This window comes from Podospora bellae-mahoneyi, chromosome 4, assembly GCF_035222275.1.
Source record: "Podospora bellae-mahoneyi strain CBS 112042 chromosome 4, whole genome shotgun sequence".
NCBI lineage: Eukaryota > Fungi > Ascomycota > Sordariomycetes > Sordariales > Podosporaceae > Podospora > Podospora bellae-mahoneyi.
The window spans coordinates 2,973,412-2,996,751 of record NC_085883.1 but is presented as its reverse complement, the minus strand read 5'-3'; the positions used below and the strand labels follow the sequence as shown (position 1 = coordinate 2,996,751).

The following is a 23,340-nucleotide window of genomic DNA, read 5'->3' as shown; positions in this document are numbered from 1 at the left end:
GATATGACTATGAGATGTAGCGGATCGGTTGGCAGGCGGGGAGACGGGACCATGATACATAGATAGCTTTAACTATGAGTAATGAGGTGTGGAAACCGACATTTGAGTACCTAGATGGTTTTGTTTCTCTGTTGCGAGTGACCTCTGAAGTGTCCCATGTCGGCTACATAGTTAAATGGGTGAAGCGCTGACGTAATAATGTGGATGAGAACCAGTTGCACCCTATCAAAGCTGTCCGTGGAACAGATCAGTCAGACGAGGCACCATGCCATGTGTGAGCGCGGGTGTCATGGGTACTACACGTAGGTCGGATCCGACAGTGGCGGGGGCTCCAGAAGCAGTGATTCCGTCACTGGTCCGGGGATTGGCATAAAGCGGAGGTGGGGTTGTGAGTGGGTGAGAGATCCGGTTTCTGAGTCACTAAGGAAGCTGGCGCGGATATATAGCGGACAAAGTCTTGATTTATATTTTTATTCCATCTTTTTTAAAGTTTGGGTTCAATTTGTCTGCTTTTCTGAATAACACTGGCTGTAAGCTGAGTCGGTTTTTTCAGTCTGAGCTCACCATATACTCTCATCTCATCTCAACTTTCATCCCCATCTCTTCACCTTGACTGTTCATCTCAACTTTCATCCCCATCTCTTCACCTTGACTGTTCATCTCAACTTTTGTTTTTCCCCGAAGATTGGATAAAAAAAAGGGAAGGGAAAATGCCAATCTACGTCCACCTTGTCCGCCACGCGCAGGGTTACCACAACCTCTGCCAGGAAAACCACGCGCTCCCCGACCCGGACTTGACAGACCTTGGCAAGCGGCAGTGTGAGGAATTGTATCAATCTTTTCCGTATCACGACAAGATTACGCATCTGGTGGCCTCCCCGTTACGTCGCACGATTTACACTTGTTTGTTGTCTTTCAACCCAGATATCGCGCCTGATAAACCGAGGGTTATTACCTTGCCTGATATACAGGAGGTCTCCCCCTTTCCATGCGACACGGGCTCCGAACCTGCAAAACTACTGGACGAGTTTCCTGATGATAAGGTGGTGGATTTGGGATTGGTGAAAGAGGGGTGGAATGATAAAGGTCCGGGGAGTGAGTACGCTCCTGAGCCGAGAAAGCTGTTTGAACGGGCGAGGAGGGCGAGGGAGTGGTTTAGGGATTTGGGGAGGGATCATGCGGGGGAAGGGGAGGTTAATATTGTTGCTGTGACGCATGGGGGTTTTTTGCACTTTTTGACCGAGGATTTTGAGGGGGTTGATTATGGGCGGGGGACGGGGTGGGGAAATACTGAGTGGAGGAGTTATGAGGTGGTGGAGGAGAATGGGGAGGTGAGGCTGAGGGAGACGGGGGAGAGCGCGAGGCGACGGAGGGGGAGTAAGGAGGGGTTGACGGAGACGGAGCAGATGGAGTTGAGGGCGGCGTTTGCGGGGGCGGTGGAGAGGGAGTTTGGGATGGGGGAGGCTATTGAGGAGGAGGAATAGGAGCTGGTTGGGATGGTAGTTGGGTGGCTGGGTCGGTGGTGTGGTCTACCCTCCGGTTGGGTCTCTCGAGCTCGGACCGTGTGGAGGCGGGAACGGGCCGGAGAATGGGTGGATTCTCGGTGAGGATTTTCATGCTGGAGATCATGTGGGAATTCAAATGATAACGTTGGCTTTATTGGTTTCGTAGACCGAGGTGAGGCCTCTGGGAGTATGCCATTGTGTGGCTTAGAGTTCTGCTAGGAGGAGGTCAGATATGTGGCTATACACAGTAGACACAAACATTTAAAAGACAATGATATTTTCCGACTGGGTAGTGGAAGCACGACAGGAACATGGAATGACCCAGCTCTCTTGTTTGTGACTTGTTTGATGACTGAACCGGGCTGAAGTGGGCTGTTTTTGTGACTTGCGTGGATGTTTTACTTGTGGTCCCGGTGAAGCGCGCGGCTATGGCTTTAAAGGTTGGTAGTGAGGGCAGCTGTATGAGAGCCGAATGCTATACTGCATCAGCGCAGCATTGCATGTCGCTGGGAGAGGTGGCATCTAGCTGCCGTTTGTCTCTGTTTGAGGTCCATTGTATATGCGGAATCCATGGTTCATATGCAAGTCCCGGAGTGGTTCCGCCGTGCATTGCCGTGCTGGTGGAGTGTCATTAATGATGGGCAATCTGAATTTGATGAAGAGAACCAGCTCCCAGGTCGGAATAGCCTCACTGATGATGTTGACATCTGGTGGCTTGCTAAGCTAAGCGCCCCCATGCTTCGCTCCCGCAATGGCGTGCATGCGTCTTTTCTTCGAAGCCCAAGAACTCCGTGTTTCATTCAGGACTTGGATTTGAGTCCTCCCATCGGTGGTTGGTGAGCTGTTTCATGGCTGCACTCTCCCAGTGGAGGCGTGCAACGGCGGCGACGTGATCCAATCAAGAAAGCGAGAATGCTCCTTCGGGGGCAAGGGGTTGGACAAGCGATAACCAACGGAGGGGTACCTGCGTTAGCGCCAATCCTCGTCCAAAATATTCATCCCAACAGTGACTGACCAGCATCATTTCTTGTGTATTCCTTGTCACGGCGTGGTGCTGTTCCCCTCCCCCGCGTCTGGCAAAGGAGACTAGCCAATCATCCACCGAGATACAAGTCAGGGTCGGCCTGTGAAGCCCAAGTGGTAGACCCCCTGCATCTCGGTTCCTCCCTGCGAGCCAGGACGGCATCTTCTTCCGTTGGGGCCCCTTACCCTCCAGTCCTTTTTGTCGCGAGTTAACCTTGACGCTCATCCCCCCGGACTTCCACTGCGGAAAGGCGGCCTCTCCGGACAACTGTCGAAAGCTAACCACGAGCTATTCAGCCATTCATTCATTCATCAGTCGCCCACAGCGAAAAATAGCATCACTCCCTCGAATCAGACACCACGACAACTTTCCCTATTGTGCTTTTACAGGGCGACACCCCGCCCACGCCTGATCTTTTTCCCCATCGGTCAACTTGATACCCGCGACTGGAATTCTACCCAGCCGATCAAACTCGGGATCCATTACCAACCTGCCACCTTTCGGCATCACCACCGACCTGTGGACCGCGCGCCTATTCAAGGATACTACTGTTGGGTTTCTGGAAGTGGCAGGGAAAAGGACTGGAAGTTGGGCCATCAGGACTGTCGATCAACGAAACTACTTCCCACTCAGCAATCAGCAATGCAACGATAGCCTGCAAGGCGATTTTCGAGGCCATCCGTGGCCGAACTATCCTCCTCGATTTATCCGGCCCTACTTCCTGCCGGCTTCTGACCTCCCTTCTTTTCAGTCATTTTGTTTGCTGGCAGGCATCTCTTTGCTTTTACGGCCGTTGAATTCAGGAGAGGAGTATTGAAGCTCCTTGGTCGACCTAAGCACAGTCGACTCTCGCAGGCGAGGAGCGACTTTGTGCGAACGACGGACTGGAGCCTATGATCTTTCACCACACCCGAACGAGCGACGCATTAGGTTGTGTCGACGATATATTTCGCCATTTTTTGGGTTTAACGACGGTGTCGATACCCTCATACTCTTTACCGGCCAGTCTGGATATTTGCGCCTGGTTTGCGCAATCGATATTATGGGATTTTTAAGTCATAAAAGGAGGGATGTTCTGATCCAGCCAACCGAGAAGTGGGACTTTATTGTGAGTTGAGTACTGAATGCAGCAGGGCTGGGTAATGCTAATGTCATGCAGAGCTTGAACGATTTCAAGTCGACCTCATGTTGGACGCCCTTCGCCTATGGAATCCTTATTGCTTCCATGTTCCTGTCGTTGTCTGTGTACGCCGTCGATGGTTTCACAGCGTACCAACTCATTGCGTTCGACAGATGGTCTTCCCAAATCGAACCGGCTCAGTTCATCCCATTCCAAGTCACGAAATGGGTATTCGCCGGCTGCATCATCCTCTCCGTGGCCAATCTCTGCTACGAACACCTTCGCGCCAACCGAATTATGCGAAGAGGAAGTGTTGCTGAGTGTTTCCTCGATCATATTGCTCAGCGCATGGAGTGCCTTCGACCAACCAGCGGTTGGAGGAGGTTTCTCGTTTTCGCCGAACTAACCAAGAGCAAAAAGGGCGTCGACTACGTCGCCCTCTTCACTTTCTTCAGCTTCCAGTCATGGATTCGAGTACTCCTCTGCTCCGGGCCCCGTCAGGTTCTCAACGCTCTTACGCTCTATTCTATTTTCAGGGCGAAGCTCAACATCAAGGGAGACAACTTTGATGCTTCACTCGCTGATTTCATCGACAAGATCCAGGCTCTTGCGACGGAAGACACGAGGCAATCTGTCATTCTCTGTGGTATGATCTTCACTGTGGTCGTTTGGATCTTCTCGTTTCTTTCGTTGGTAATCTCAGGGGTACTTTTCGTGCTGTTCTTGTGGAGTTACATCCCCCGCGAAGATGGAGGTTTGACGGGTTTCTGCGAGCGCAAGGTCAACAAGCGTCTCAAGCAGATTGTCTCGGTCAAGATCAACAAGGCAATGGAGGAAGACGAGAGACAACGGAAAAAGGCGGAACTCAGGGCGGCCAAGAAGAACGGGGAGAACAGACCAGTCACCATGAAGCCATCTCTGCCCGTTTTCGCCGATGATAATCTGGCTGAGATACCGAATCTGAAGAGAGCCGAGACCTTCATGTCTATTTCCGAGAAGACCGACCGTCCGAATACACCTGGCAGCTTTGAGATGAATACTCTTGGGCAAAAGCGACCAGTTCCATCTCGGTCTGGAACTGCGGCGACGTCGGTCAGCAAATACTCGGCCAGAGCATCTCTTCTCGGTGGGGCTGCCGCAATGGGTGTTAACCGTTCAGATTCACCAGGACCGGCGATGCCAGCCGGTTTCCCTCCCCCTCCCAGGACTGCGACTGCTCAATCCAACCGAAGTTACGCATCAAGCCAGCAACTCAACAGGATGCCTTCGAACGGTTCGAATCTCAACGCGGGCTACACTGCTGGCCAGGCAATGTATTCTCAAGATGCTATGCCCAGCATGCCGCCCCCGGTTAGGCCACCAATGAATGAAATGAGCAACTACCGAGGTCCAGGGCCAAATCAGCAGCAAAATAGATGGCATGGGCCCAATCAAGGAAGACCAGGATATGACGACTATTCGAAAGGACGGGCCAGTCCTGCCCCATCTACCATGTCGTATCACAATGGCCCAACGTCGCCCCCGAGAATGGGACCAGGAGGATATCCAATGCGCAGCGCCACCGGCCCAATGCCACCTCGGGGACAGCAACCACCATTCCCGCCCCAGAGGAATATGACTGCTCCCATTCAGCCTTTTCACCAACGGGCCGATAGCAACGGTTCGGGCGTGTCTATGGGTATGGGTGGGCCTCCTCGTCAGCCATATCATCACCAAAGTGCTAGCAACAGTTCGCTGAGAAATATGACCATGCCGGGCGCCTACCAACCGCAAGAGGTCGATGAATACCGGCAACCGACGCTGCCACATCTCGCTGGATTTGGCGGGCACCTCCAACCACAGCAGAACGAGGATTACAGGCAACCGACCCTGCCAAACATAGAGGCGCCACAACAAGACAATGATTACCGGCAGCCGACCTTGCCAAACCTCGACGGTGTTGCGCCAAATTCTTCACAGAGCCATGACGAATACCAGTATACGAGTCGATCACTCACAGGGAGCAACAAAACGCCAGCCCCGTACCCGGCAGAAGACGATGCGATGAAGTATGAGGATCCATCAAATCCTGGGAGGAGCGATTCACCTGGCCCATTCCAGGCACTGCCTGCGGAAGGCTCTGGGTACCTTGATAGATCTAATACTGGGAGGAGCAACTCGCCCGGACCTTTCCAGGCGCAGCCCATGGGCGGTTCTGGTCAGCTTGACAGGTCCAACACCGGGACGAGCAACAATTCCTTTCAGGCCTATCAGCCTCGGGCCACTGATGGTTCCAACGAGAACCCCCCAAGATCTGCCACGATGTGGAGCGACTCACCTGGCCCATTCCCCGAGCAAAGCACCAGCCAATCTCAGTCCATGGATCAGCCGGCAACTGTCTCGCACGCCATAACAACCGAGTTGGCTTCCCCGGTGCCCCTCCAGCCGTCGGCCACTGGCCAGTCTAGCTATGTAAGCAGGCTGGATCCTGGGCCATCATCTGGATACGTCAGCAGACTGGAGTCCGACAGAAGTCCGTCACCGGAACTCGACATTTTTGCAACCCCGGCTCGGGCAAATACCGTGTCAGGAGCGTTCTCCCTTGATGACTACGATTACGATCGTGGTCCCCAACGGGCCAATACAACCGTTGGCAACATGTCCGGCAGCAGTTCTCGGGATCCTGCCCCTCACAACAACAATGGCTGGAGCGACGACTTGGAGAGAGGCAACCAGTCGAGATACTGAGCCATTTAACGGGTTCTTGAGAAATTGCCCGACCAGTTTTTTTTCTCTTGCATTTTCATTCTCACGGTTGTGTAAAATTTCAACCAACGATATAAACGCGGAGATGATGGCTTTTCTTTTGATCTTTTTTTCTCCTGATTTCCCTTTTTTCTTGATGATTTTGCTCGACCCAGCGCCAGCGAATTTTGTACTTGTAAATACTACATACCCACCCACTTGTATGCATATATTTCGATTTTTTCTTTGCATCTTTCTACTTTCACTCACACGTTTATACCCCGGGGAGAGTTTGGATTGAGGAGAGAAAAATAAGGGGAGGGAGGGAATGGAGTTGATGGGCTTTCTAAGGGGTGATAGAAAGGCGTTGAATGATGATGATTTACACTCTTTTACTTGTTGTGTTGTTTCCCTTGTTGCTCTGATTATTGTGCGAGGTGGTGTTGGTTGGGTGGAAAAAAGGTTGAAAGGGTGGTGTGGAAGGTTGGGGGGAGGTTTTTGATATTAGCGGGTGATTCTGCAGAATCTGTCATCCAAAATCGGACCATTCACGATTGTGCAAATCGGGTATGGTGTAGCGGTAACATCGTTGACTCTCACTTCTCAGAAGTGTCTTGTCTCTCAACAGCCCCGGGTTCGACTCCCGGTATCCGAGTCCATATTTTTGGTTTTTGTTTTTTTCACTACCCGCCTATACATTGCCAACCCTCTCTCTTTTCTTTTCTTTCTTTTTTTGTCAATTGAGAGGCATTTTTCTTGTGGTTTGCGAGTGATAAAAATGCAGGGGAGCATCACATGAATCCCCCGCTCTTGTAGCTGACTCTCGGTTCTCTCCCCGCCTTAGTCCCTTTCGGGGGTGATACCTTTCAGCTTTGCGGTCCGCGCGCCTTGAGATGTTCAGGGTCTGGCGAGGATGGCGAGGCTCAGTACGACGCTGTCTTTTCTCCTGCTTTTTCTTTACCTTTTTGTTTTGTTTTACTTTTCATGCTGCTGTGTCCTTTTGCCTACCATCATCGTACAAGTGCGACCTGCCAAACGATCAAGAGAATGGCAGTGTATCTCGTGGCTGCGCCGCCTGTGGGTGGTGGTGGCGGGCGGTATTGAAAACGCCTCTTTTCGAAGTGTGCCAATAGTGTGACGGCTTGCAGAGGCTTGCAGATGGGGTCTAACCTGAAGGGATGGAGGCGCTTTTGAGCTGAGGCGTTTTTATTATCGGGTTTGGGCAACTATCTCTGGTTGTGTCTTGGGGGCAAAAGGTAGGGTAGGTAGGGGGTAGAGCCTTGCGGTTGTGCCTGGGCTGTTCATCGGTTCAACTGTCAATTTCAGCTGCAGGTTAGACAGATGCTGGGCGCTTGGGGGTTTTGGTAGGTAGGTACATAAGAACTTGGGGGCGCCGCCTTTTCGGGAGGAGGGGACGGATCTTGGTGGTTTTCTTTTGGTTGCTTGCGGTTTTCTTTTGGCGGTTTGTCACGATCTTTATAGCTACCCTTAGGATCCGTCGTACCTCGCCCAGAGATTGATGCAGAAAGAAATAACAATGGCACCACAAATACGATCCATCACCGCTACTGCCACTGCGCTTCTGCTTGTGATAGGAGCCCACGCGGCGGAAAACGCGCCCTGTTACTTCCCCGGTGAAGTACACGCTTTGGGGTACTACCCCTGCCAACCGTTCGGCGCCGAGATATCGCTCTGCTGTCCCCAGGGGTGGACGTGCTTCAGCAACGCTCTGTGTATCGCGACGACGGAGACGAAGAGTTTTCCGAATATTACTCTGGGGGAGGTGCAGAGGGGGGCTTGTACGAGTCCGGGGTGGAATAATGCCCTTTGCGGGGGCGTTTGCTTGAGTAAGTCTAGTCTCACAATGAACTGTTGATGGTGGATGCTGATGGTTGGTGTCATAGCGGGTGATAACATATACGGGAAGCTGGCTGCTTGTACTCAGGAGACGTTTTGTTGCGAGGATGACTACAAGAAGGGGAAATGTACCTGTGAGGAAGGGGGTGGGAGCTTTGAGATTAAGAGGGGAATGGGGAGCAAAATTATTGAGGTTGACAGTGAGACTTTTTCTGGGACGGCGACGGTGGTAATTGCGGAGCCGGTGACGAGTTTTGTTTCGGATGTTACGACCACGACTGGGACGGCGACGAGTACGGGGGAGACTTCGGTGAGTAACACTGCCGATGGGGCTACTACCACGCCGACTTCAACGGAGCCAGCCGAGGTTGTGGAGGGGGGTGGTGGGCTGTCTAAGGGGGCGACGATTGGGATTGGAGTTGGGGCTGGCGTTGCTGGGCTGTTGATCTTGGGAGCGTTGGCGTTTTTTGTAATGAGGTGGAGACGGAAGAATAGCCAGATGATTGGGACGAATAATGGTGGGAAGGTGACGGAGGATCCTATTGAGAGTCATCAGTATGGGGTTACTTATGGACATGCTTATGGTGAGCAACCATAGATGAGGGGGTAGGTGGTAAGGCAGGTGCGGGATCAAAGTTGGCCCAAAGGATAGACGGAAAAGTCTGCGGTCGAATCCAGTTTCTGTTATTGGAGGCTACTCATTCACTGCTGGATTTTCACGAATAATGGTTTAATCGCGTTTAGCCTTCCTCTCTAATTGTTAGTTTGCTGATATATATACCTCCCACAAGTTCAAGACCTTGCTCTCTTGTCCTCCATCCAATCCTCATCCTCCCTGATGGCCCCCTTCAACCACTTCACCGCCAAAGCTTCCTCACTGCCCCTTAGTCCCCACTCTCCAATATCATCTTCCTCCTGCTCTTTAACTTGGGCACTAAGCTCCATGGTCTTTACTCTCCTTAGGGCTTCTCTGTCCCTTGCCTCCGGCCCCGCAAATTCCTCATCGCCCTCCTTAGCTAATGTCTGGCATTCGAACATGCTCACACTCCGTCTCATGAGCCCCGCTAGCTCTATGGCCTGGACTTTGAAGGAATTCCTGGGCGGTATCCTCTTCTCGTCTCCTGAAGCCGGGACATCGTCAGAATCGAACAAAAGCAGCGTCTCCGGAACTCGAAGGGTCGATTTTCGTGGCGGGAAGACTAGATACCCTTTTCTCGGGCGACTGGATGCCATAGCTTCGGCTGTCTTCTGGGCCAGAATCACATCAATTTCTTGGGATGTCAATTCTGCCAGCGGTTTCGAGCTTAGTGCCTGTGAAGAAGATGGGTCATCAGACTGAGGCGGTTGAGGCTCGGGGATGCCCGTCGTGTCAGCCAGGAAATCGTCAACTGCCGAAGATAATGCCGGCGGCGATGGTAGGTTGTTGAACCGGGATGGCTTGAAGAAATCTTCCGGTACGTGCAGAGGCGCGTTCTGAAAGAACAGAGTCGGGGAAGCGAACGGGTCAAAGAGGTTTGATGGTGAGGGAAAGAGGTAGGGCATTTGGGAGTAGAGGAAACCAAAGGCCGTGTTTTCGTCGAATTCCTCGAGCTCAAAACGTCGTGACTGGACTTTGTTGGTGTAGAATGGGCATATTCCGTGTTTAGGGGGCTTCAACTTGTAGCTGTGTATTGGGTGGTCGGGAAGGAACATGGGCCAGTTGTATATCCCGTTGTGAGCGATAAGACCACGGACGGTCATGCCGCCTTGGCCGAGGTTCAGAAAGGGGTGGTGAGCTTCTGTGAAGGCTAGGCCAGCACCTAGAGTGGCGCCTAGATAGGAGCCATAGACATAGGCTGGGCGACCAAAGACATGCTTTTTCTTCTCCGGACGAAGGCCGAGGTTGGCTGACAGCCAGGAGTACCCAAAGATGAGGTCGTGAACTGGGCTTGGCCATCTGAGAGGTGTCTTGTCCTCTGGGTCTTTCACGTTGTTCCACCGGTAGTTGATGACTGCTGCCGGAAACTCCCGGAGCCATCTTGGGAGCGAGCTATGTCGTTCTTCTCCGGTATGGGGGATTGGAGGTATGACAATAACCAGAGGTTTTGTCGATGCATGCTTGGCGATGTTGTGAAGGCTGGCTCGGTCAGATGGTGGTTTCGGTTCATGAAGTGTAGCAGACATACCTCACAGTTATCTCACCAGCTGATGCGCATTGAACTTGAACATTCTCAACTGACTCATTAGTGCTATAGAAGCGAGATCTGCGAAGCACTCTGCAAGTAAGAGCTGCTGGACGCCAGCGCCTTGCTCCCAGTGGCCATCTCAACATCGATAACAAATTCTGAAAAGACAAAAATTTTTAGCCTTCCCATCCCCACTTCATCACAGAGTTTCCATTCCTGGTTCATCAAACGAGTTTGTCGCAATTATAGTGATGTTTTGGTCAATCCAAAACAGTTAAAACTGTCGTTTGAAGTCGATTCTCAAAGCTGTCAAACAAATTTGACCAATCACAGCGCTGCATCCGATAAGATCGTGACCCCGGCTCTAGACGGGCAGGGGCGGCACGACGTCATTGTCATCCCAACTTCGCATCGTGTAAGCCTGGAATGCCATGCTCTTTGTCTCACCCCAACCCTCGCCTGATGCTCATGCATTCATTGTCTTCTATTTCAAGCGCCGAGAACTGCGAGATCTTCCGGATATGAGTCTTGGCAATATCATCCAAACTCTCGGGTCTTGACAAGGCCTGGGAGAGACTCAAGATGAACGATGCAGGCGGGGAAAAGATTGATGAACATCTCCGCGCAGCTGATCCTGACGGTAAGAAGCTGCCAAAACAACAGGAGCATGAGCAGATGCATCTGGACCCGAGGTCAGTTTCTCCGTAGACACGATATCACAGACTGTCACTGATATTACCTACCTCAGCCGATGGTGGTTCGCCTCTTCTGCCTTTCCCATGATAGCAGGCACATTGGGTCCAGTCGCGTCAGCATTCAGTATCTGCGCCCTGGCAAGACCATGGCGACAGAACTACCTCCCCGGCTCCAACCTGGATGCGGCCCCGTTCATCAGGGACCCAATATGGCTCACCATCATCAACGCCATCCAGCTGCTCATCGCGCTCATAGCCAACATGGCTCTGTTGCTTAACATGACGCAGCGACTGAGGTTCTCCATTGCCCAGCCAGTCACCATTGTAGGATGGTACATCTCCTCCATATGCCTAATTTCTCTCACCGCAACCGCCTCTGGCCCACTGATCATCGAGCCCACGAGCCAATACATCTGGTCCCAGGCCTTCTACTACGGCATCTACGGCGCCGCCCTTTACTTCCTCGTCGCTTCCCTCATGGCCATCACATTCCTCGGGGCTCAAACAGAGCACTACCCCAAAGACTTTGTGCTCACCCCTAGCCAAAGGACACTGATGATGCAGACTATCTTGCTGCTCTTCTACCTCCTCCTTGGCGCGTTGTTATTCGGTAGGATTGAAGGCTGGAACTATCTTGACGCAGTGTACTGGGCGGCTGTCACCCTTTTTACCGTAGGGTTCGGGGACTTCTCCCCACAAACCGGTCTGGGGAAGGGACTGGTCATGCCCTTTGCTTTGGTGGGGATCATCAGCCTCGGTCTTGTCATTGGGTCGATTCGAAGCTTGGTACTTGATCGTGGCAGGCGTAGGCTTAGCGCCCGGATGGTGGAGAAGAGAAGGCGGAGGATGCTAAAGCAGATGACGAAGAAGGGCAAAGATGGTATTCTCGTGCCTATAAAAGAGGGCGAGGAGCTCAGGCAGACGCCTTCCGAGGTTGATCGCGGCCTGACCGAGTTTGAGAGGCGAGAAAAAGAGTTCAAGCTGATGAGGGTTATCCAAAAGGAGACGTCAAAAAAGAGGAGGTGGTATGCCACTGCCGTTTCAGCGTGCACCTGGGCTGCGTTGTGGTTAGGGGGGGCAAGGATCTTCCAGGCCTGTGAGGAACCATACCAGGGGTGGACGTATTTTGATGGGATATTCTTTTGCTTTGTGAGCTTGACGACTATCGGCTACGGGGACATCGTCCCGGTCTCTAACGCGGGGAAGTCCTTCTGGGTGTTTTGGGCGTTGTTGGCTTTGCCGACAATGACGGTGTTGATCTCCAACGCCGGTGACACAGTGGTTAAGGGTATCCGCGACGCCACCGACGCCATCGCTACCATCACCATCCTCCCTAGTGAACGCCCCTTCAAAAAGGACCTCAAACGGTTTCTCAAACATGTTTCGTTTGGGGTGTTCTTCAAAGAAGAAATCATTGAGGAAACACCCACTGGCATTTTAGGCGAGGCTCAAGACCGCGACAACACCAGCTCGGACTCGGAAGAAGAAAACGACGCCGAGACAGCCCTTCAGCGGGGTCAAGCCGAGTCATCGAATTCATCACCTACCTCCCCCAGAGTTCGATTCAACCCGCCCTTTCGAAACGATGACGCTCATGACAAAAACATTGACGATAACACCGCCGATGAGAACCACCCCCATGGTCCTGGTCAACATCTCTGGGAAAGGAAGAAAAGAAGGAAATCTGCCCCGTTTACTCTGCCAAATCGCCAGCAGGATTATTTGGTCATTTTGATCGATGAAGTTGCGAGGGTTACGGCGCATTTGAAGGAGCATCCTCCGAGAAAGTACTCGTTTAAAGAGTGGGCGTGGTATTTGAGGTTGATTGGGGAGGATGAGAGTGATGCCGGTCAGCATGGGAGGGCGAGCACGCATGTGAGGACGAAGAAGGATAAGTTTAGGGGGGGGAGGCCGAATGAGGGGTTGGATGATAGGGGGGAGGCGAGGGTCACGGAGAAGGTGGTGCCGTGGAGTTGGGTGGGGAGTAAGAGTCCCTTGATGGGGGGGAAGGAGGAGGCGGAGTGGATTTTGGAGAGGTTGATTGAGCGGCTGGGGGAGGAGTTGAGACGGGGGAGGAGAGGGGGGGATGATGATCAGGAGGGAGAAGGGCAGCGTGATGAACATGAGGGAAGAGGGGGGCGTGACGAACTGTAGTGGGAGAATGATGTTTTGTGGAGTTCAAGGCAGGATGAGATGAAGAGCTGGTTGAGTGATACCCATCTTAAAGTTCGGCGTAATGGTAATTTCTGGTACAAGATAATAGTGATCCTACGGTACAAGTATATACCAGCAAGCCGGGCGATTCAAGAGAGCACTGATGCTCTCATCACTAGATCTTTGTGCTTTTAGAGCGCTCCCGATGAAGACGACCGCGATTGCTGTAAACCTATCATGACCATCATGGCAACAAAAGAAAAATCAACCTGTACTTACGTAGCCGTTGCTGCAATGATCTCTCAGACCTTTTGGCGGAGCCGAGGATCCCCATCAACACAGCAAAGGTGATGATGAAGCCAGCAGTGGTGCCGATACGTGCCTCGGTAGACGGAATCTCAGTCAGTGCATAGATAGATAGCACCGGGAGAGCGGAAGCCATGATCGCAACAAAGACATTGCTGGCACGGTTGACCCGGTTGCTGCTGTAGGAATTGTCGTCCGTTTTCCTCGTCTACCATCTCTTCGGACCCGATATATCGACCGACGACACGGTCGTAGGCCTGTATGACGGAGTTGAGCAGCTGCCTGGTGAATGGGTCGCCTTTGGCGGTCGGTGTTTCGAGGCATAGACAGAAGCTGAGTTTGTCGTCACTCCACGTTTCGGTTTCGAAATCTGTGAGGAAGGAATTCCCTCCTTGGGTGTCTCTGAGCCATGATTTGAGACTTTTGAGTTGTGATTTCATGGGTTTGTCTACTTGGTTGAGTTTGAATGCTTTCAGTTTGATAAAGGCCAAAGTCAGATAAGTTTCTTTTGTGTGATGGAGAAGGCAAAGAATAAGTTTGGTTGACATTCACTCACCTTGCAAAAGAAGTTTATCTGGAGCTCATCAGATACCGCATCAGTCTATTGTGGTAAAGGGGGGGTGTGGTATTCAGGTAACTGACTATACTCTTTTATTAATGCCCTGATAGCCCCAAGCTTCATGTGTTGTGAACTTGATGCATCAGGCGAGAGCTTGACGTTGCTGCAATAATTTGCAGCCGGAGAACTCGCAGACATTACATCCGCAAGGCGCTCTGTTTTAAGCCCTTTCTCAAGCTGAAGGATTTCAGCTTGAAGGGAGAGTAGGCTGAGAACTTCTTGGGCTGTAAATGCCATGTCATAGGCTCTTTGCAGCCGCTGTGACTTGCCCAGGCCAAAGCCAGGCAGCAATGTCTCAAGAGGGCGGCCACACAGCCTCGTCCCCTACAGCTAGCGGGGACTGGCTACAATTAGGTGCTATGTAGTAAGACTGGAGCGGTTGTTGAACGTAGCTGTATCACATCGTCATTGAATCCACCAAGAAGGGAAAACTGTTCAACTAAAACCTTGACAATGGATGCCGTTTCGACAGTTCTCCTCCTCGTCTCAACGGGGCTTTCTCTTGCCACATCAATTAGCACTTTACTCTCCGGTGTAATCCGTTCAATCGGGACCTTTCCTCAGAAAGTCCACCTCTTCCAACATGAGATAAGCACGATGCGGGGCGTCATAGACGAATGTTACGAAACACTTCACGGCGGAATAGTCCAAGCTCCCCGTCACGTCAAAGAGATGCTCGTGGCGGCTCATGAGCAACAGCGAAAGGTCGAGATGCTCATCTCTCAGGTGACCCGAGTCCATGAGAACGAAAACGAGGAGACGGGTGAAGTTGGTGATTTTTGCTGCAACTAAGGAAAAGGAACTCGCCAGTGAGCTTGCAATCCTCCGCGACAAAGTTGGTCTGTTGCGTGATGCCTATTCCGAGTGAGTAGAATTGCAACCCAGAAGAGTCAAGCTTGTTGTTTTTCTGACACTGAAGTCTTCTCATACAATACGTGTATGGAGTGAACTTGTGGAGTTGAGGTAAAAGCCTTCTTTCAGTCCCTCAAAGTCGTTGGGAGAATCCAACGGGGGTTCATTACCAGGTTGCGTTACTGACACTGATGGATTCATAGTGCGGCAACGGCCAAGCTCACGGCACTGTCCGTTACAGCTTCTCTGAACACGAAAACAGGCTCATTCGAGTCTGAATCAGAAAGGGGTAAAAGCAGCCACCCTGAAGGCACTGGCTTCAGCCTATCGGACGAACAACAATTGCAAATAGCCAAGGCGAACCAGAAGTCCGCCTTGCAGCCGTTAAGAACACTAGAGGCAAGACAACTTCTTCATCAACGGAACGGTACAGTTGATGGACCCTACACTCGAGCCAGGGATGGTTCTTGTCGAGGATAACACCCAAACCGGAGGCAAGCGGTTTCGATACAAACCCGCTCGAATCAAGATTGATACCGGGCCAACAGCCGATTTCGTCACTCTTGAGTACCTGAAGCAGATAAAATACAATCTCGGAGACATGGTGGAGATCCCGGAGAGCGAACGAGAAGCAGTTGAGGGCCTCAATAAAACAATGTACTGGCCATCTCACAGAGCGGATGTACAGTGGTATCCTCGAGGAGAAACACAAGTTCAGATCACCTCTTGCCTGGTCGTGGACTCGGGCCCGTTCGACATGCTGTTATCCTCACGAAGCTTCGTGCCACTGGTCTCCTCCGCACTCACTCTTGTCAGAGGCTCCAGAGGGCCGCGTAAAACAAGGGGTAAGTGTCCGACGGATAATGCGTGTATGAACTCGAAACTAACATTTTGGGCCCCAGAACAAATCGAAAAAGAGTGAGAAATCGAGAAGCAAAAGCTGGCGAAGGCAAAAGAGTTGGCGAGAAAGAACTTACTCGCAGCTGTGGCAATGAGAAACCAAGAAGGTGGTCGAGCAACCACAATGCAGAGCTCGGTGGTCCCGGCCTCTGATGGGCAAGAGCTATCTGATCGAGAGAACGGGCAAGGGGTGGTGGGTGGTGCTTCGGGGACGTCAGCTTAAAACCGTAGATTCGCCAAAAGGCGCGAGCGGAACACATCGACTGCGGGGTTCACGGTGGTGGCCATTTAAGTTAGGTAGTGATGTATAATGTATGTTCCGCATTACAAGGGAGCTGGACACCATCCAGCGACAGATCCCTGCATCTTTCTCTACCTTGGCTATACAAATGCTTCGCCATGTTTCTAGACTCGGTTCTTCCTCAAAACCATCTGTCCATCCCACTCATATACATCCCCACAGTACCACAAAACAGCAAAACATCGGGGTATCCCCCAAAACAAATCATATTCATATCATGAAATCCTTGTTTCTGAATCATCCCAACTAACATCTTTTACAGACCAGCAACAACCCCCACCGCCAAAGCAAGCGCCGCACCCAGGACGCCAACCTTGAAGCCAGCAGTCTGGCCAGCCCCGGAAGGCTGATCCACATCCCCATCCTCATCCTCATCCTAGCCACCATCCCCAGCCTCATCATCCTCACCCCCGGAGTTTGCATCCCAGAAGGGCTAGGGGAGGTACTCGTCTCCGTACCCGTAGGCGTATACTGCGACAGCCAGTCACTGACACTCTCATACAGCTGATTGCAATCCTCAAATCAAGTATGCTGCCCGGCAAAAACAAGTGTACGAAGCAGTTTGAATCTCGGCAAAGACGGTGGCCCCAGACTCGAGGCTTGTCGTTCTCGTCGTCGTCTCAGTCCCGCCAGTAAGAGCGTCCGCCACAGTGACAACCTCGCCCGCGGTGAGCTTGGCCGTGCAGGCGGGCATGTTGATGGTCCAGCCCCCATACTGCGTCCCAGAGATGGTGGTTTCGAAGAGGCTGTCTTCCGTCCTGGTGCTGAACAGCCCAAAACTGAGACTGCCAGAAGGGCAACACTCGAGATAATGCAGGTCGACGTTGTTTGTAGCGGTGGAGTCGTGGCTGGCCTCGCTGTATCCCACGGGACAGCTGGCAAAGTAGTAGGTGATGGTCCGGCTGCCGGTGGCTTTGGTCACGGCGCCTGAGGGACCGTACTTGTTCTGGTAGCACTCGTCCTTGTAGCCGCGGGTGGTGGTGGTGATGGCGATGCTATTATCATCAGAGCAGGTGAAGTGAACGAGCGGGCGACCGGCGTTGACCACGGGACCACAGGTGAAGCCGGATAATTTGCCAGTTACAACTGCGGGTGGCGCACTCGCAGTCGAGGCATAGGTTTGACGACTGAGGATTGCACAGTCGAGAGTGGCGAGCCAGAGGTCCTGGCCAAAGCCACAGGTAGCTGCGGGAGTGAACTGCGTCAGAGAGTAGTTGGAGGGCCATGTCGGCGAGGGGATCGCAGAGGTAGTTGTTACAATTTTGAGGAAGGAAGCTGCAACGATGAGCAAAGAGTATTGCCGAGCGTGAACTACGACATTTCAACGAGAGAGGCGGCCGGACTTATATACTCACTAACGTTGTATTCTCAAGATATGCTGGTCCTGGCATTAGCCAATAATCACTATCATCATGGCTGAGCATACTTGGCGGTTGATGTTGGAACTTGTGTCGACTGGGTAGACAGCTCGGCAAGGGCTCTGCCCATGCTCTCTTAATTGACTACATTTGTAGGACATATGCGACTGGCAGGTATCCGGTCTTCCTGTAATCCAGTACCAACATCACGAAGGCGATGAAATGGCTTTACTATTTCATTAACGAGTACGCATCCCAATCGTTAATACAGCTTGCACAAAAGCTCGCGGGAATAAAACGCCAAGGTTCTTCTTTATGCCCCCTCGCCCAACACATAACAGAAAGTCTTCGCATCGATCAGGCGTCATATTTATGGGCCGTCCAAGGCGGCTTCAAAGAGATTTGAAAGAAAAGAATTGGTTTACATGTGGTCCATGCCACGTCCATGTACGTGTTGCTGTATGTTGAAGAGAGAGAGAGCGGCTACGAGCTACTCGAACAGTCACGAGCTACTACCAAACTGGAAAAAAACTAGCCAAGCCGGTTCATGTAGCCATCTCTGCCCTTTCGCAACTTCCACTCTTAGGTTCGCGCCTTCCCCAGCTTCTCAACCTCCTTCTCACAAGCCACACCTTCCAAAACTCACCCGCCTCATGCCCCCTCATAAACGAGGCTGGTGATCCGTCGTCGTCCCCAAGTGTGGAGCCATCATCGGTCCACCAGGTCTCCAAAATGGCCCGTGCACCAGCTACCCCTGCATACCTAAACCAACCCAAGGTGGTTGGGCAGGCGCAGAGCCAGCCAGCAAAGCTACGACACCAGCCTCTTCTTTTCTGTTGACTTGGAATAATCAAGGTGGCGGGGCAACCAGCTCCTATTTGACCTGCATGCCCGCCCGCCGCGTGCGCATTCGCGCGCAAATGTGGTTCTCGCTTCTGCATCTACCGTATTTTGCATTCCGACGACCATCGTGCAATTGTCGCAACTGTTTGACGAAGAATCCGATTCCCACGTTTTTCTTTGAAAAGTCACGAGCGACACCGAGGAATTGGGTCTAACGACGAAACCCCGCAATTTTTTGTAACGAACGAGAAGCTTGACAGCTTGAACTGGTAAGTCTGATCTCCTCAGCGGTCTTTCCTGCAGCCTGAAAACTAACAACCCAGAAGATTGCTCCCAATCAGCTTTTCAATCGGAATCATTTCTACCTAAAAAGCGATATTGTGATCCCCAAAAGCCGCCGTCTCACGAACTTTGTCACCGCCCGCCAACCTTGGAATCCGAGGCTCCACCCCAAAAAATACGTGGGACCAACTGACACAAGCGTCACCTTCACCACCACCATCACACCAGTGTTGTTCCGTCCCAGGGTTCAGACCCAAAACCGCCAAAATGAAACAAAACGACGTTATCGCCGTAATCATCATCATCCTCTTCATCGTCCTCGCCCTCATCGCCTTTGGAATCTACCACCTCGTCTCCGTCGCCCGAGACAACGTGCGAGGGTCGGTAACGACCAGCTCGGACACCACGAGCAGTAGGGACTAAACCTGGAGTGCTGCAAATAGTGCGTTGCTGCACCGAACATTCAAGAGACGCTAGGAGTGAAGGGGCTGAAAAATGCCCTTGATCTGTTGGGTTGAGGAAAATATGAAGTGCACGCACCGCCGCTGGGAAACGACAATGTCAAAAGAGTTGAAATGATAATGGATGATGGGAAAGATGATGTGCGGGTGGCTACAATTTTTTTTTTTGGGATCTTGCAGCATTTTGCATTACTATGGGCTTGAAATTTTTGAGGATATGTATGGAGTTTGGCGTTTAAGGGAATCACTCCTGTTTGTGTGGGATGGGAGCTATGAGCGAGCGAGCTATTTTTTCGACATGACAGCGAAGCGAAAGTCAATCTAGGGAACAACGACAGACAGAGCTTTTTGGATATAGCTGCCTGGGGGGTGGTTTGCATGTAAATGTGGCTTGGGGAAGGGGGGCGGGGAAAGCTTTTGGAACGCCTGCACATAGAGATATTCGTAGATTTATTGGTTATTTAGGCTCCTCCAATGGGGATGGGGAAGCTGGTGGTATAAAAATCTCAAAGCAACTAGAACCAAAAATCTGTTGGCTCCTTCCTGTCATTGTGCTCACCTGTGTTGACCTTCCTATCTTTCTTCCCCCCAAGCTTCATAATCTCGAGAGACTTATAAAAGGTGTTAACACCAGAAGCTTGACCCAAGCCATCGGTATTCAGCCACTTGCTCTTGCATACCTCCCGCTCACTTTCACCTACCGCCTTGCTGCAGCCACGAGAACCCCCAAGAGACACGAACCCGGACCCTTGTTTTCACAACATGACATCATATTTCCCTGCTCAAATACTTCTTCAAAATACTCATAATTCATGCAAAAATGCTTCCCTTCATCTAACTGCCCTCGCAAAGTTGCGCGAGGATCACACCATGCCATAAACTAAAAGCAAAAAAAAAAAAAAAAAAGAACCTCCCCCAATCTATCCAAAAGAGGAAATCAAAGAATAAAAAACCCTCCCCAATCCCTCTACACCTTTCTTAAAAGAATTGCTTGCCGCCTCCCCACCTCCCATTATAATCATAAACGCCGTAAAATGATATTGTCAAATATGTTGCCCACCAACGCCCCCTTACTTTGATCTTTCCTTCGCTCTTCCTGTAAACCCCGGCACTGAACTCCCTCGCTAGTCGCTTGCTTGCTTGGTGTTTGTGTATCCCCTTTTCCTTCGCTAGTGGGCAAGACAGTTCCCCACGCCAAATGTCATGAAAAACTCCCGGCGCCATTGTCCATCATCATTCATTAGCTCTGCGCTGTACTTGTTCTTGCGGAGGAGCATGTGATGCAGTCTCTGCATCTGGCGCCTGTTGTTTGGTCGTCTCGGCGTGTCGTGACGCTTGTCTTTTTGTCCAGCCGTATACCATCATTTCCTGTCATGTCGATCTTGTCCAAGGCTTCACTTAGCCCTTGATGAGCTTGCCATTGGAGGATTCGGGCCCTGGGTCCTTTGACCCATTGATCTTCTCCTGCTTCTCCTTTGGCGGCCCTTCTTGGTACAAGTGGTGCTCATTGATGTACTAGGAGCAAGTCAGCACATGGCCCCAAAAGCATCTGTTTTCAGGCAGCACAAACCTCTACAACCGGATCTGGAATTAGATACCGCACGCTGAGGTCCTTCTTCAAGAATAGACGGACTTTGGTCGAACTGTTCAGAGTTAGCAAACCAGTCCTGTCACGAAAGAAGGTGCCACAAACCTGATATCGTTCTGGATCACTTGACCAATAACCCAGATGTTATTCTCGTACTGCTTAAGGGTCGAAAGTGCCAACTCGATATCCGTCCCGGAGCGCTCCACAATGAAGGCACCATACTGCCCGAGAATCACGCCCAAGTCGATTGGCGACCAGAGACCAGGCTCGCCCATGGACATGACCAGATCGGCTCCGGCCAGAAGCGCAATCTTGGCCTTGTGCATCTTCCCGTCGGTGCCCTCGATGCCGCCCAGCACCGTGTTGATCTCGTGGTCAAAGTGTCGCAGCACTTTGGCAGTAGGCACATATTCCGGTTCGCCCTTTTCGTTGCAGTTCACCGTCTCAAAAGGGTCGACCATCAGCCACGGCGAACTTTCAATCGCGCGCGAGCACATCTCGACTCGGTGACGGCCCGGCGCAAGACCCGCCTTCTTGTATGCGTCACTGACGGGCGACAGGTATCCGGCGCAAACTTCAAAGTCTGTGTTGAAGCGTACAAAGTCCGAGGCCATCTCGAACATGCGCATGTGGAGAAAGGTGATGGCTGTCCCGTGCCCAGTGTTAGCAAAACCCTCAAACATTCCTTACAAGACTCTCAAAGGGTCCAACTGACGAGAAAACGACCCGCAGGCCACCAAGATCAATGGCGTCTTGCCTGGTCGGGTTTGTCGGCGCCTTAGCTTGTCGACTGGGAATGTGTAGGCCTCTGTCGGGACGCCCGAGACGGCCACGGGCGTCGCCGTGCCTGAAGCGGTGGTGTTGTGCGAAGTCAAGGTGTTGAACATGGTTTGCGCCTGGTTGGCGGCAGACGCTTCGAGCTCGAGTCGGAGAGCATGTTCGCGGGCCTCGAGGAGGTTCTCGCGGGCGGCCATGAGGATACATTCGGCCTCGCGCTCTGCAACCTCTGCGCGAATGACATTGTCGCGGGCGGCGATGATGGCGGGATCCATGCCGGCAGCGGAAAGTGTTCTCGGGGAAGGGTTTGGAGGGAGGCCAGGCAGATGGCAGATGGCAGAGGCTCTGCCGGTGGTGGATGAATGCGGGGCACTCGAGATCTCTTGTCGGCAGAGGAAAGCCGAACCGTAACCTCGGAATTGTTGGCGGGGAAGGGAGCGATCGAGATTCAGATTGTGTTCGGAATCGGGCCGGTGTGTTTTATACAGGATTCCTGGGGAATTCGCAGATCGGCGCAGGAATCGGAACTTTTTGACAGTGGGCGGGCGCAAAAGAGAGGAGTTGTAGAGGAGTCGATCGGGGGGCATGGGCGGAGTCCCTTCTTTTTACTTATTAAGAGGAGCTCTCACGCGGGGGGGCCCACGGGTACCTGGACGGAGATGGACAAAGTTTTGCCTGGGCGCTGTGTCTTGGCTGGCGAGTGCCGCTGTCGGGGATGGGCGCTGGAGGAGCAAAGCTAAAAGACGCAACCCACTTTTAAACTCGCGCAATGGTTGGTGTCAGTCTGTTCTTTTTCGTCTTGTTTTCCCGGTGTCTCGCGTCCAGCTCGGCTTGATGGCCTTGTCACTCGGGATTTGGCTGTTGGTTTTGGGATGACTGGCCGTCCTGCGGGGGACCCAGCCACATGCACGATGGTGTGTAAGAAGACAGCTGCCGCATGTACTGTAACGCAGCTCCCGTGGGGGGGGGGGGGAAGAAGGGAACTCGAGCCAACGGCTGGCCCGGAAAATATATAGATTATCGTGAGGTAGGCTGATTTTAGGTTCTAGGGGTTCTAAGTTGACGTTGTTTGTGTAAGGCAACAGTATCATGTCTTACTTAGAAGATACCGATCGAATGACCTTGACGGCTTGCCGCATTGTTCTTTCCCAGGCCTAGAGCCCTCCTCAGGCCGCCTGTAGCAGCAGAATGGACCACCCCGCAAATTTTGACGACTCCAATTCGCTTCACGGGTTGCATCAAGATATTGCTTTGTAAATCTATGAGTAACAAGTGCTGGGCTAGGGGATCCGAGCTTCAAAGAACTTTTACTTCCGGTTCCAACTCCGGTTCGTACCCATAGGTAGGCTGCCTGTTGCTGCTGCCTGAAAGCCTGGAAAACCAAAACCGAGACTCAAATCAATGAATGGTCGAGTGACTCAAAACACCTGGGTGGCTCGCACTCTCAACGAAAAAGTCCGAATAAGTCACAATTCAATTGGTGTTACTAGAAAATCACCGCCAGTCGGTTCATACCCCACGTAAGCTGTCTCGAAGACTCATCATCGTAGCTCTTCTTCAACGGCTGGCTGAGTGAGTCTCTTCAAAGCCCCGTCTTCGGAAGCACACCACTGGTTGGGGTAGTTTTGACGAGGTCTGAGCACCCCCAAAAATGCGGGGCGAAGCTGAGCCACCCCACCTGACGTCAAAGGCACCTGTCCGCTGGGGATCTGCTGAGACATCAGTGGCGATGGTATCGCAAAACGACGACGCCAAGCTGTCCGTGAAGATAAACTGCTGCTATTCATGCTCGTGATCCTCTATGTTTCA

The 23,340-nt window shown here is 52.1% G+C and overlaps 8 protein-coding genes and 1 non-coding gene across 9 annotated transcripts; 4 read left to right on the top strand and 5 right to left on the bottom strand.

The window, feature by feature from the left end:
- Window positions 1-710: 710 nt before the first annotated feature.
- Window positions 711-1,484, top strand: QC761_406570 (uncharacterized protein; the record flags this gene model as incomplete). Its single annotated transcript, XM_062878931.1, has 1 exon — window positions 711-1,484. One exon carries the CDS (start codon window positions 711-713, stop codon window positions 1,482-1,484), a length of 774 nt encoding a protein of 257 aa, XP_062732601.1.
- A 1,019-nt stretch (window positions 1,485-2,503) lies between these two features.
- Window positions 2,504-6,376, top strand: KCH1 (Potassium transporter; the record flags this gene model as incomplete). The annotated part of the gene is made up of 2 exons (XM_062878932.1): window positions 2,504-3,637; window positions 3,689-6,376. Exons 1-2 carry the CDS (start codon window positions 3,572-3,574, stop codon window positions 6,374-6,376), a joined length of 2,754 nt encoding a protein of 917 aa, XP_062732600.1. The 5' UTR covers window positions 2,504-3,571.
- A 560-nt stretch (window positions 6,377-6,936) lies between these two features.
- Window positions 6,937-7,028, bottom strand: QC761_0069740. The gene has a single exon. It is a non-coding gene; the product is annotated as a tRNA-Glu (tRNA).
- Window positions 7,029-7,892: 864 nt separating this feature from the next.
- On the top strand, window positions 7,893-9,063 carry QC761_406590 (uncharacterized protein; the record flags this gene model as incomplete). The annotated part of the gene is made up of 2 exons (XM_062878933.1): window positions 7,893-8,220; window positions 8,278-9,063. 2 exons carry the CDS (start codon window positions 7,893-7,895, stop codon window positions 8,826-8,828), a joined length of 879 nt encoding a protein of 292 aa, XP_062732599.1. The 3' UTR covers window positions 8,829-9,063.
- Window positions 8,964-10,688, bottom strand: QC761_406600 (uncharacterized protein). The gene is made up of 2 exons (XM_062878934.1): window positions 10,396-10,688; window positions 8,964-10,346 (listed from the first exon to the last, which is right to left on the bottom strand). Exons 1-2 carry the CDS (start codon window positions 10,539-10,541, stop codon window positions 9,023-9,025), a joined length of 1,470 nt encoding a protein of 489 aa, XP_062732598.1. The 5' UTR covers window positions 10,542-10,688; the 3' UTR covers window positions 8,964-9,022.
- Window positions 10,689-10,807: 119 nt separating this feature from the next.
- On the top strand, window positions 10,808-13,512 carry QC761_406610 (uncharacterized protein). The gene is made up of 2 exons (XM_062878935.1): window positions 10,808-11,087; window positions 11,144-13,512. The coding sequence occupies exons 1-2, from the start codon at window positions 10,978-10,980 to the stop codon at window positions 13,242-13,244; spliced, it is 2,211 nt and encodes a 736-aa protein (XP_062732597.1). The 5' UTR covers window positions 10,808-10,977; the 3' UTR covers window positions 13,245-13,512.
- Window positions 13,240-14,137, bottom strand: QC761_406612 (uncharacterized protein). Its single transcript, XM_062878936.1, has 2 exons — window positions 13,524-14,137; window positions 13,240-13,476 (listed from the first exon to the last, which is right to left on the bottom strand). The coding sequence occupies exons 1-2, from the start codon at window positions 13,684-13,686 to the stop codon at window positions 13,436-13,438; spliced, it is 204 nt and encodes a 67-aa protein (XP_062732596.1). The 5' UTR covers window positions 13,687-14,137; the 3' UTR covers window positions 13,240-13,435.
- A 2,341-nt stretch (window positions 14,138-16,478) lies between these two features.
- Window positions 16,479-18,190, bottom strand: QC761_406616 (uncharacterized protein; the record flags this gene model as incomplete). Its single annotated transcript, XM_062878937.1, is given in 5 exon segments — window positions 16,479-16,598; window positions 16,607-16,715; window positions 16,777-17,497; window positions 17,582-17,589; window positions 17,649-18,190. Coding segments are annotated over 5 exon segments (1,020 nt in total). The 5' UTR covers window positions 17,711-18,190.
- Window positions 18,191-19,934: 1,744 nt separating this feature from the next.
- Window positions 19,935-22,118, bottom strand: NMA1 (Nicotinamide/nicotinic acid mononucleotide adenylyltransferase 1; the record flags this gene model as incomplete). The annotated part of the gene is made up of 4 exons (XM_062878938.1): window positions 19,935-20,681; window positions 20,737-20,809; window positions 20,860-21,400; window positions 21,470-22,118. 4 exons carry the CDS (start codon window positions 22,116-22,118, stop codon window positions 20,565-20,567), a joined length of 1,380 nt encoding a protein of 459 aa, XP_062732594.1. The 3' UTR covers window positions 19,935-20,564.
- Window positions 22,119-23,340: the final 1,222 nt, after the last annotated feature.